The following is a 13,201-nucleotide window of genomic DNA, read 5'->3' as shown; positions in this document are numbered from 1 at the left end:
AACCATGTGTCGCTGTGCAGCTGCTGCTGTTCAACCCGGCCAAGCCATTCGTCCGCAGCCAGGCCACGGTGGCCCAGGACGTGGAGCTCATGACTGACTGTTTCGTCTCCTGCTTCCGCATCAACCCGCACAACAACGAGGCGCTCAAGGTTGGATCCCTACCCTGCTCTTCTTCTTGTTTTTTTCTTCTTTCACAGTGAATAACTGTTAAGTGGGAGTTTGAATTTTGTGCGGACTATGGAACCTGATGTCATCCCGTGCTGGAATCTGGCTGCACCACTTGAGGGACAAGCATTCTGTCACAACACAAGTTTACATAGCCAACTGCGACAGTGTTTCACAATGAAAAGAATGTGGTGAACACAGACTGACATCTGATCTATTTTAACATGGGATCGATGCGAATACTAAGGTTGTTTGCTGCAAATGGTAATGAACTGTACAATTGTTGAACGTTTATGAGGCTAGCAATTTCATCGGAATGCAAATTGAGCAATTTTTCTTGAACTGTAGACTGGAACGAAAAGATCATAAGAGTCCTGCTCAAAGTAGCTAATTTCAAAAGAGCTAATAGTAAGAAAAGTAATCCGGTCAAAACAGTCATTCGATAGCAGGTGGTCCTATCTGAATTCCGCAGTTTCCCAAGGATTGCACAGAACCGCAGAATTTTTCTCACGGGTGGGGGTGGCAGAGAGAATTTGCAAAACTGCCACTGTGAGGCTGGCACCCTTTTAAGGGGAAGCTTTCTTTGCGAACCCCCCGTGCCTCTCTTTCCGGCCGGGGCTGCCTGCTGCTGCTGCTGCTGCTGCTCATGCATTCTCGCTGAATAGCTCACATTCGGACGGACGGACGGACGGACGGTCGGTCGGTCGGACGGTCGGTCGGTCGGTCGGTCGGTCGGTCGGTCGGTCGGTCGGTCGGTCGGTCGGTCGGTCGGACGGACGGACGGTCGGTCGGTCGGTCGGTCGGTCGGTCGGTCGGTCGGTCGGTCGGTCGGTCGGTCGGTCGGTCGGTCGGTCGGTCGGTCGGTCGGTCGGTCGGTCGGTCGGTCGGTCGGTCGGTCGGTCGGTCGGTCGGTCGGTCGGTCGGTCGGTCGGTCGGTCGGTCGGTCGGTCGGTCGGTCGGTCGGTCGGTCGGTCGGTCGGTCGGTCGGTCGGTCGGTCGGTCGGTCGGTCGGTCGGTCGGTCGGTCGGTCGGTCGGTCGGTCGGTCGGTCGGTCGGTCGGTCGGTCGGTCGGTCGGTCGGTCGGTCGGTCGGTCGGTCGGTCGGTCGGTCGGTCGGTCGGTCGGTCGGTCGGTCGGTCGGTCGGTCGGTCGGTCGGTCGGTCGGTCGGTCGGTCGGTCGGTCGGTCGGTCGGTCGGTCGGTCGGTCGGTCGGTCGGTCGGTCGGTCGGTCGGTCGGTCGGTCGGTCGGTCGGTCGGTCGGTCGGTCGGTCGGTCGGTCGGTCGGTCGGTCGGTCGGTCGGTCGGTCGGTCGGTCGGTCGGTCGGTCGGTCGGTCGGTCGGTCGGTCGGTCGGTCGGTCGGTCGGTCGGTCGGTCGGTCGGTCGGTCGGTCGGTCGGTCGGTCGGTCGGTCGGTCGGTCGGTCGGTCGGTCGGTCGGTCGGTCGGTCGGTCGGTCGGTCGGTCGGTCGGCTCGGCTCGGTCGGTCGGTCGGTCGGTCGGTCGGTCGGTCGGTCGGTCGGTCGGTCGGTCGGTCGGTCGGTCGGTCGGTCGGTCGGTCGGTCGGTCGGTCGGTCGGTCGGTCGGTCGGTCGGTCGGTCGGTCGGTCGGTCGGTCGGTCGGTCGGTCGGTCGGTCGGTCGGTCGGTCGGTCGGTCGGTCGGTCGGTCGGTCGGTCGGTCGGTCGGTCGGTCGGTCGGTCGGTCGGTCACGGACGGACGGACGGACGGACGGACGGACGGACGGACGGACGGACGGACGGACGGACGGACGGACGGACGGACGGACGGACGGACGGACGGACGGACGGACGGACGGACGGACGGACGGACGGACGGACGGTCGGTCGGTCGGTCGGTCGGTCGGTCGGTCGGTCGGTCGGTCGGTCGGACGGACGGTCGGTCGGACGGACGGACTTAGCTTTACCGCAGGGAGCACATGCTTCTTTGTCCTTGTTGTATATCGCTTTATAATTATCCGTTCCAAGGCAGCCTGAGCTCGCTTCAAAATGTAAAGAAGCTTCCCTTTGAGTTATCATAAATTATTTCTTTCCTGACTTCATTTTTTCCTCTTAAGTAGTCACTCGTAGCAGGTTTATTTTCCATTGCTACCACCCATGAGATTGTTTCAGCCTCTCTCACTTTGCGTTTGATGTTCTTTTTTGCCATGTTGATGACCACACTGGTCGCATAATTGCTGCTTAGGTTCCTAGTTGTTTTCTTGCACAGTGAGTTAATGCTTTTCCTGTACAAATATATGAACACTCTCGTAAACCATATTCCTCAGTTGTTATTCAAAACCAATTTTACTCTGAGCTTCCCTCCCTTCAAAACTTGTCCAGCCCATATTATCCTGCACAGCTTCATTAGTAGTCTTCCCGTGAGTGACCAGTGCGAGGCGTCCCACTTGCCTTTGATTGCCATCGAGTCCTGATTGTACACCAGATTTCATGCAAACAACCGCATTTCCAAAAGTAAGTCCTGGAACCATTACCCCTTTCCACATACCTCGGAGGACCTCGTACCTATTGTATCCCCATAGCGCTCTGTGCTTCATTATGGCTGCATTTCTCTTCCCCTTTACTGCTATTGTTTTATCCTGTGTCTCCATACGTCTACCTATTGCCTTCGTTTATCCATATACCAAGGTATTTATATTCTTTTACCCGAGGTATTTCTTGGCCCTGAATTGACACTGTCTGTTCACTGTTTTCATTGAATGCCATAAAACCTGATTTTTAATGCTAAATTTAAATCCTAAATTCTCACCTTCCTGTCCACAGATAGCCAGACGTTGCATATCACTTTGTTTGTTAGCAAGCAACACAATGTCTTTGGCATAACACAAACCTGGAAGTTGCTGCTCAACTATTGTGCTCGCCTGTTGGTATGAGAGATTAAACACGATATCAATTCCTCCTAGCGCCCTTTCCAGCCTTGCCGTGTACATCATAAACAGCAGTGGGGATAGAGGGCACCCCTGCCTCAGTCCCTTCTTGATTTGTTGATATCAACTTTCTCCTCACTCCTCATCCCTTCCCATTCAATACAAGTGCTATTTTACCAACAGGTAAATCTCTCTCAAAAGCTGTATATAGTTGTAGCATGAGGCTTCCCCTTCCAGAATATCCCACAAAATGTTGCGGTCCATGTCATATGCTCCGGTTACATCTAAAAAAGCCACATACAATCACTGACCGATTTTTCAGACCTCGCGGCAGTGGCGTAGCCAGAAATCTCGTTCGGGGGGGGGGCTCACAATGCAGCTCGGCTTCCTCTTAAAAGGAAACATTAGGTCGAATGCTCCTATCCAAATACATGTAGAAGGAGAATTCGTTTTTCTCAGCAACCACTTTACCAAATTTGATGAGGTTTATTGCATTTAAAAGAAAAACTTAAATTCTAGTGATTGCTTGTTTCGAATTTTCGATTTAGGTCGTCAATATTTTATTGAAAAGTGGCAGAAATCGAAAATTTTCAGAGAACGAAACAATGAAGTTTACAACTTTGTAAATCAGCAATGAAAATTGGTGTCACAATTTTGTGAATTACACATAATAGTACATCTACAGCGGACAAAATTGATGTTACACATGAGTCTCAAAAAATTAAGTATTATGGAAACACGGCTTTTGCAGAACCCTTGTACATAACATAACCAATTCACATAATATATAAATAGACATATCGAATTTGTCCGCCTTGAATGGTGTAATGGATACCGTTTACAGAACCGCGATATCTGTTCTTGATGCAGAACTATTCATTTGTAAACTTCGTGCTTCTATTTTTTTTTCGAAGTTTCAAATTTTTCAAAATATCCTAAACAAAGTTCGGGCCCGAAATCGAAATTCCGCTTCCAACAGACACTAGAATTTAACTTACTCTCTCAATTGCAACAAATTTCAATAAAAGCGATTCAGGAGTTATCTCAGAAAAGCGTTTCTGCGTTTTACATGTATTTGAATAGGCCGCGTCGGAGTTGGGCCCGAGCTAAAGCTTCCTCTTAAACAATTTGTCTAGGGATCAAATACATGAATAATAACTGCATTGCCATTGCCAAAGATGCTGCAAACTAGTAATTCTTGAACGCTACGCACTGTCAATACAAGTAAAATATGTGTTTTTTTTTCATAAAATATTATGCTCGTATGTGCCAAAATTGTGCCCAACATAACTGATGTCAATGCTTACATGTTTTTTGTCTATTTATTAAGTAAAGAAAATATCACACGAACTTTAGAACTACATCAGTTCGAAACCAGCAAAGCAGTGCATGCCGCTGATATGAAAAATGTAAAGGCCATGTAATGAACAAGTTGAGGACAAATATTTCATGAAACTTTGTCATTCAAGATCCTTGTTTACATTCTTGTACATATGCAACGGCCTGTGAAAAACCTCAATGACGCTGTCATTTGTTCCAATGTATTACGCAGGAATGTATTACGCAAGAGCAGCTGTCATCGGTCGTGTATTGTGAGTAATTGCACCGAAATCAAAGTCGCCGCAGAGATCACGTATAAAAAGCAGGAGTCCTGCAGAATATACGAAGGCGAGTCAAATGAAAGTGAGCCAATGCGAATATATGACAAACGGGGTACTTTATTTAAAGGTAGCCTCCATAAGCATTTAGACATTTGTCCCATTGACTAACGAGTCGCGTAATTACCGTCTCATAAAGCTCCTTGGGTTGTTGCTTCAAAACATCAGTTACGAGACGAATCTGGTTCCCTTGAGCTGTTTTTTTTTTTTATTTCGGTTGCCCCAAAATGTGGAAGTCGCAAATCGCTGTATGGCGGATGTTGCAGCGTTTCCCACTTGAACTTTGCCAGTTTTGTATTAATGGTGTTAGGCTGCTGAGCACAAGGTCGCGGGATCGAATCCCGGCCACGGTGGCCGCATTTCGATGGGGGCGAAGCGAAAACACCCATGTACTTAGGTTTAGGTGCACGTTAAAGAACCCCAGGTGGTCGAAATTTCCGGAGACCTCCATTAAGGCGTGCCTCATAATCAGAAAGTGGTTTTGGCACGTAAAACTCCATAATTTGATTTTAATTTTTCTTAAGTTTTGTATTAACCTCATCAGCGACATGGGGACGGGAATTGTCGTGGAACAAGATGACCCCATTCGTCAATTTTTCATGTAGTTTGCTCTTGACTGCGACACGCAGCCGATCCGGCGTTCCACAATATCGGAAACAATTGATAGTCTCTCAAGATTTAGCAAATTCTATCAGTAATGGCCCCTGGTGATCGAAAAATAAAAGTCAACTACACCTTTCCGGCGGAAATGACGGCCTTTGCTTTCATTGGGGGTGGTGAATTCGAGTGTTTCCATTGTAAGCTTTGCCGTCGTGTTTCAGGTGCGTAGTAGTGGCATGATGATTCGTCTCCGATCACAATTGCAGACAAGAAATCGTCACCCTTATTGTGATACCGGATCAGATGAGTAAAGGCAGCGCCGAACTTCTCCGTATTCTGGCGGTGGTTCAAAATCTTGGGCATCCATTGCGCACACAAGAGCCGATAACCAAGATGTTTATGAATTAGGGCGTGAACGGTGACGGTGAACCGAATCGTGACTGATGTTCACACGCTCTGCCAGTTCATCGATGCTTATCCTCCGTTCTTGTGTCATCAGCTCATCAACTTTTGCAATTTTGTTAGGGGTAACTGCACGATGGCTTTGGTCTGGTCTGGGATCGTCTTTGCAACTTTCACGTCCTTCTTTGAACCGTTTGTTCTAACGCTTGACAGTGGCCAATGAAATGCAATGTTCAGTGTACACGGCAGCCATACGGTGAATAATTTCTTTTTGGGAAACACCTTCAGCTGTCAAACACCTCACGGCACCACGCTGCTCAACTTCTGGAGCATCCATTACGACACGCAACCCTGTTCAACCCAGTGTATGAGCGCATTAAAGAACATTTATCCTCACACCTGCGTGTCACTTTTGTAAATGAGAGATGCCTGTGTGCTAGGCGCAGGCCTTGCAGATAATGAAGAGAACCATAATTGCGCAGGTTGGGTAGGCTCACTTTCATTTGACTCACCCTCAAACATTAGAAATGCGAAGATACAATGAAATATACAAATGCAAAGATACAGCTTGATAAAAGGCAAAAAAGTGCCACTGGAAACAAAGTTCACTGCACGTATGAACAAAACCTCGCAACAAGAAATTTAAACATACGTATAAGTCTCCAATAAATGTACGTATCTAAGAAAAAGTCACGCTGTCTAATGGGTCAAACAAGGCAAATAAACCATGTTGCGCAATCACAGATTCACAGAATCCTAGATCCCTCCCCATCCACAACCCCCGATGTATCGCGCGAGACGGAAAGCGGCGCGCTTGCTCCTCACTTTTCTCCCTTGCGCACATAAGACTGAGCCAGCATCGTCGGCTCATCCATTTCCCCTCACCTTCCACACGTTTTCACTCGCACATACAGCATGCGGCGCGTGGTCACGATGTTATTGCCCTTGGACTTTATGCGGAATATGAGGGCGACGGTGACCGCAGAAATGCGCCTAGAGTGTCCATATAATTGCTATCGAAGTAATATAGTAAGATTATCCGGCAGCTGAAGCGTCCCATGGCCCATTACTTTCCGCAAAAGTAACAAAATAGAACTTTCACCATGCGACAATTTGCTGCGCCGCAACAAATTTTTTTTTCCTTTTGTGGGGCGGGGGGGGCACCGTAATAAAAAAAAAAAACGCTATGGAAAGTATGTTGGTCACAATCGAATGCCTACACTGGGCAGCTAATGTGGCTATTAAAGGAATATAGAAGAAAACACTAGACGCTTGGTGCACCAAGAACCATGGCCATACTGCTCGGTATCCTACACCGGCGAGACAAGACTTTCTGGAGAGGTTGCGCTCAAGCGAACGCGGTGCAATCCGTCGAGTCCCCACAGTGATGGCGGCTAGTGACCCTTGTTTCTTTTTCTCGTCTGCTAGCTAGAAAGCGTCCAAAACTCTGCCAGGCGAAAATGCACTCGGCCAGAGAAAACCGAACCCGCACCGAAGTGCGCCGCGCGGTGGTCGGGGCAACACGAGAAAAACGCGTGCGCTCTGGCTGGCTCTGGCAGCCCGCGGGTAAGGGAACGAGAACAAAAAAATTGAAGAGGCTCAATGTGTCCTCGCGATTAAACGTCAAAGTAGAACAAAATAAATAAGAACGTAGTTACCTTGGCTGGCTTTAGTGTCTTCACTGGATGCTTTCGCGCAGGTGAAAAAAAAATGTTGATATACGTTTATGTGACATGACGGCACGAATAAACCATCACAACGCTTCGTCTCATCGGGCCTCGCTGCGGAATTTGCCAACTTGTCTGATAGTGTGTTGATTTGGCTTGTCTTGTTGTATGGCCCGATGCACGACTGGAAAAGTTAATGAACCTCTGGCGTCAAATATTTATGGGAACATTAAACTTACAAAGTTCCGCAATTGAAAATCGAAAGCACATGTTTGGAGATGTCAATGCACCTTTCACATCAAAAGTTTATGAGAACTAGACGTCCTTGAAACTTTGTGCTCTGATGGGGCTGCTTGCGTTGTGCGACTCCCGGTGCATGGGCGTTGCCGCGAAATCCAGCCCGAGTTCGCAATTTTTGCGGTGAAATGGCTTTTCGAGCGTCAAAAAGACGTTCTAGACAATATCCATAATGATTTCCGGCGCCGGGGGTTGCTTTTGGCCGGCGGTGCATGGACAGCACGAAAAAATTTCGGGGGGGGCTCAAGCCCCATAAGCCCCCCCCCTGGCTACGCCCCTGCCTCGCGGGGGCCGAGAAATAGTCGGAAAAATTAGTTAGAAAAATTTGTTCAGCAAAAAAAAAATGCATTAGGCCTAAAGCAGCTTAAAAAAAAAATCTCCAATAATGTCCTGCCTCGTACTATGCTTGGAAGCGATCAGATTTGCTTTGATTTGTGCAAGAGTGATGTGGTTGGCGATCTCCGCCAACAGAGGTCGCCATGGAGATCGAAGAAACGAGCCGCGTTTCTTCGTGCCACTTGGCTCTCGTGAAGGCACAGGAGGTGACGCCGATTACACGAATGTGAAGCCTACTACACAAATCTCTACAGACTTTTCCTTTCCTCTGCCACCTTGCATGTTTATGTAGCCTATTGCATCGCAAGCTTTCTTCTTTTCCTCCTTTTTCCGTTATTGACGGTGATGCTAGTCTGAAGTTCCCCTAGGGGATCTTCTTCATTACTACTTACCCTGGCTTCCTGAGCACTCGTGGGCCCCCCAGAAAAGCAATTGTGCAAACTTGTGCAAACTCTAAAATTGTGTTTTAGAGCAAACTAGCTCTAAAACAAACCATGCAACGAAAACCCAGAGAGGGAGGCGCGAGAAAAAAATTCCCTGTATTCTCACATAGTGGAGCACATGCCAGGAAAGAAAAAGTGAGGAAATTGGCAAGCTTTTTAAACGTACAGATGGCGCCGTAAATATACGGCACCGACAATTTTGGACTTGTTTGCGGTGCCATATATTTACGGCATTGACCCTGAAAGGGTTAAGTAAAAACTCAACATGTGGAAGAGCTTGGGGTTTTATTGCTGAAAAGTTCGCATTTCGACAGTCCCTGGTAAGTTCGGAGCTTCTACGTTCTGTGGGCCTAACTGCTGCTAGTGTGAATATGAAGTGCTGCTAGTGCGCTATGAATGCTAGTGGCTTCTATACTAGTGGCTTCTATGCTATGCTAGTGGGCTTCGAGAGTCTCGAATCTGGCAGCATTGATGTCATTAAGTAGCGTACGAGGGTTCATTAGCCATGTGCCCCCTCTCCTAAGATTGCGTGTTACGTGACGCCATTGGGCAAAAGAAGGATGTTCCATATTCGCCCACCATGGCTCTGATTGGTACTGGCTAACACTCCTAGGGCTAGATGTAGCAAACATAAATACCCAAGTTAGTGGACGGATTGATAGCCGTTGCCGTAGCACAATTGGTAGTGCAACGCATGTGTAATGCCGAGGTTGTGGGCTTGGCGACACATTAGCTTTTCATACATTTTCATTTCCATTTCTTTATTATTTTCTATGTTTCAGTTTCAATCACAGCTAGTTTCCCTGATGCTTTTCTTGGCTTCATTGTTTGTTGGCTTTATATGGTCATGATTAAAAAAAATCGAGCCCCTTGGCTCCCCTTCTTCTGACTGTTTTAGTAACTCTTTAGGCATGTCATCAGTAGCTGGATTGGGGTTTGTTTCAACATCCCTGCATGCATTAACAGCAAGGAAGGAAAAGGTTCAAGCGGTGCTTTGGGGGTTTGGAAGCACAACAATTCAGGGGCCAACAGACCTAGAGCAGGCATAAGGTAATTTAGTGAAATTGTTTACCTGTATTATGAGGAAAAAGTTGTGTAAGCATCCCATCGTGTTGGTACCTCCAAGCCCACTGGCGAAGTGCTGTGGACAGTTGGTTTTATCAGTTCTGTCGGTGGTTGCGCTTGAAGAAGTTGCGCTTGCACAGTTGTGGGGGGGTTTGACGAGAGGCCATACGTGCTCGGCTTGGCGGAAATTCTTTGGTCAGGTTGGACGGGCAGTGCTCTGGCCCAAATCCTCGGTCAAGTTGAAGAATGAGTCGTAGGCGGTAGTCCCGTCAGGTGACTGAAGAGGAACAGAACCATCCGGGCGATCTGCTAGCCTGGACAGTAACTGTAGTACGAGGAAAAAGTTGCGTAAGCATCCCATCGTGTTCGTGCCTCCAAGCCCACTCTGGAAAGCTTCGCTATAGATTGCAACAGGCCACGTTTGATCTGCTGCATTAACCCGCCGTGGTTGCTTAGTGGCTATGGTGTTGGGCTGCTGAGCACGAGGTTGCGGGATCGAATCCCGGCCACGGCGGCCGCATTTCGATGGGGGCGAAATGCGAAAACACCCGTGTACTTAGATTTAGGTGCACGTTAAAGAACCCCAGGTGGTCGAAATTTCCGGAGTCCCCCACTACGGCATGCCTCATAATCAGAAAGTGGTTTTGGCACGTAAAACCCCATAATCTAATCTGCTGCATTCTTTTCTGTTTATAAAACTATACCATGCTGCGGTTGGGTGAGTTACAATGTTCTTCAAACCTGGCTCACTTCTTTCTTTTCGTTTAACTGAGAAGACTAACAACGGTTTTATCACTGGACAACAATGTATGGGCGTGTCTGTGGGCTTGACACGGCTGCTGCTGTGCGCACGCGTGTGCGCAGGTGTGCCTGCACGCCGGCGGACCCACCTGGACGTACCAGCACGTGCTGCTGGGCTCCCTTCTGCGTGTGGTGAGCCAGCCGCGGCTGGCCTGGTGGCCCCAGGTGGACCTGCTCTACTCCAAGGCCCCCGAGCTGCGGCACATGTTCACCGACACCCTGAACCGCGTCACCCAAGGGTTCGTCTCGCACGGCGGGAGCTCCTCGGGGGGACCTGCCAAGATGATCCCCAGCCTGACGCTGAAGGAGAAAGTGAGCACTCTCAAATTCAAGGAGAAGACTGAGGAGCAGCTCTCCTACAAAAACCTGCTGCTACTCATGGTGCGACTCATCCATGCCGACCCCATGCTCATGCTCAACGTGAGTGGCCCCTGCTGCTGCAGCTGCTTGGGGGAGGGAGTACCTGCTCCGTCTGCACAGCAGCACAACTGTTCCAGTTGTGCGTTTTGCTCCGAGCATTGTACGACGAGCTTCTTCCCCTTGTGCCTCGTGCAGAGCCAGGGCAAGGCCGGCCATGAAGTGCAGAGCAGCACGCTGGAGCTGATCAACGGTCTGGTGTCGCTGGTGCACCAGCCGCCCAGCATGCAGGACCTGGCACAGGAGGCCATGGAGGCCCTGCGAGTGCTGCACCTGCCCGAGCACATCGAGCGGTGGAACCCCGAGGCACCCATCAACACCTGCTGGGACCTCTCCTCACAGGTTGGTGGACTGTGCTGGTGCAGTGTGCTGCTTCCTCTCATTGCTTGAGCTAGCCATTTAATGGATCATCTCGGGGAACACAAGACCTAATGAGTCATGTTGAAAATTTAGAACACGCCACGAGCGGGTACTGATAACTTACAGTTGTCAGTACGTGCTTTGTGGTGTGTTCTTCCTTTGTCTTCATCCTTTCTAGTGCTAAATTTTCAACATGAATCAGTACCGGCTTTCTCAGTTCACTCTCCTTATTAACCTAGTAGTGTTGGTTATTTTTGTCCCACTTGCGCCACTGCAAGAGTAACAGTACCAAATGCAAGCTTCTCTGCTTGTATATGTGTATGGGCCCAGTTGCCAATGGGCATGTCGTAAAATATCAATTTTCTTTCTTTTCTTCACTTTATTGAGCTAGTTGCGCATTCTAAATTCTACTGCGAATAGCCCTCCGCTAACAAGCCAACTCACGGAACAGAAGTGGCACACATAAATGACACAATTGGCCATGTATTGCTGCTACTCTCCCATACGTTGTTATATCCATGTTGGGCTGCACAAAGCGAAATCGGTTATCTCTTATTCTCTTGGAGTGATAGCCTTGCTTGTAGGCTTGCCAACATCTTTGCTTGCTGACACAATTCACCCCAAGTCTCTAGGGCTTGTTGTACTGCTCGTTTCTGCATATGTCATATGAGCGGTATGCCCATTTGCACCTAGAAGTGTTCGTTATTGCACGTCCAGGCTCGTTAATCACACTGCAGTGCAAGGGAACACTTGCTGAATGCTCCTCGTCCCTATCTGCGTGCAGGCGCTGTTCTCCATCTCACAGAAGCTGATCCAACACCAGATCATCGGCTACACAGACGTGCTGCGGTGGCTGCGCGAGGTGCTGCGGTGCCGCAACGCCTTCCTGGCACGGCACCGCGAGTATGCCAACCTGGGCTCCCATGTGGCCATCTGCAAGCAGGCACACATCAAGCTAGAGGTCGTCTTCTTCATGTACCTCTGGAGCGTTGACATTGACGCCGTCCTCGTCGCCATGTCCTGCTTTGCCCTGCTTTGCGAGGAGGCTGACATACGGTGTGGACAGGACGACCTGACCGTCACCTACCTGCTGCCAAACTATCACGTCTATCAAGAGCTGGCCACTGCCAGCACTGTGCTTACCACTGGTACGCAACGACACCACCTTCTTCTTTCACCGTTGTTGCATTTCGAGGTCGTATAAGAGAGTTGCAGTGTGGGACTACTGCTCCGCCATTGCTGGTACTGTCTCTGCCATCTACCAGCTTTGCTAGCTACACCACACAAAGTGTTAGAATGGCAGAGCTTAGCCGGCACATTCTGAGCTGCCTGGTGGCCGAAGTAGTTGCTTAAACATTGGATTGGCCTACATTTCTGTTGGAAGTTCCTATCTTTATCAGTATCACACAGCAGGTGAAACATTACCTTTAAAGGGAAATTCTCAGATCAAGTCCACTGCAGCCTTGCTTGCTTGCTTGAAGGGGCCTGAAACACTGTATGTTATGGTAGAATTTCTCTGGGACAAACCTCAAGAGCCTCTTTGTTTGGGGCTCTGACTTGCAGTAAGCTTTCTCTTTTTCCGTTTTCGTTTCCCCTTTTTATTGTTTCTACTTTTCTGTGAAAAAGAGAAAAGCTGATTTTTTCTATGCTCTTCCTCGCTTCACTCTGTGCTAGTCACTATATAAATATCAATTTGAAAGAATGTAAATTTGGGCTTGTTGCTTCTGTTAAACCTCAGCATAACGAACTTCAGTTCTTGTTATAACTAAAAGCTTGTTGTAACGAAGTATTTTAACTTTTTATAACTTCTTGTCCATAGAACGCCATTTATTTAGTCTTAATATAATGAAGTGTGTTTATGCAGAATATCAATATACCGTATTTACTCGCATAATGATCGGACTTTTTTGTCAGAAAAATTGACGCAAAATGAGAGGTGCGATCACTACGCGGGTTAAATTTCCCGCGAAAAGAAAAAAAAATATTTTTCGTCCCATGTTTGCTGCGGGACACCAAAACAAAAATGGCGGCTGGCGGAGCAAGCCGAATGCGATTTTTTGTTTCTTCTCGTGAGTACATTACGTGCATTGAAACAGTTTCTTCCGTATCA

At 48.7% G+C, this 13,201-nt stretch overlaps 1 protein-coding gene across 1 annotated transcript in view; it reads left to right on the top strand.

The window, feature by feature from the left end:
• Positions 1–13,201, top strand: part of Nf1 (neurofibromin 1) — a 193,328-nt gene that overhangs the window by 53,108 nt on the left and 127,019 nt on the right. Inside the window, exons 12-15 of the mRNA XM_072287355.1 lie at positions 21–149; positions 10,378–10,734; positions 10,870–11,073; positions 11,876–12,239. Of these exons, the coding sequence (XP_072143456.1) occupies positions 21–149; positions 10,378–10,734; positions 10,870–11,073; positions 11,876–12,239 (1,054 nt within the window). The remainder of the gene's footprint in view (positions 1–20; positions 150–10,377; positions 10,735–10,869; positions 11,074–11,875; positions 12,240–13,201) is intronic.

Source organism: Dermacentor andersoni, chromosome 3 (assembly GCF_023375885.2).
Source record: "Dermacentor andersoni chromosome 3, qqDerAnde1_hic_scaffold, whole genome shotgun sequence".
Lineage (NCBI taxonomy): Eukaryota > Metazoa > Arthropoda > Arachnida > Ixodida > Ixodidae > Dermacentor > Dermacentor andersoni.
This window is presented reverse-complemented; position numbering and strand designations above follow the sequence as displayed.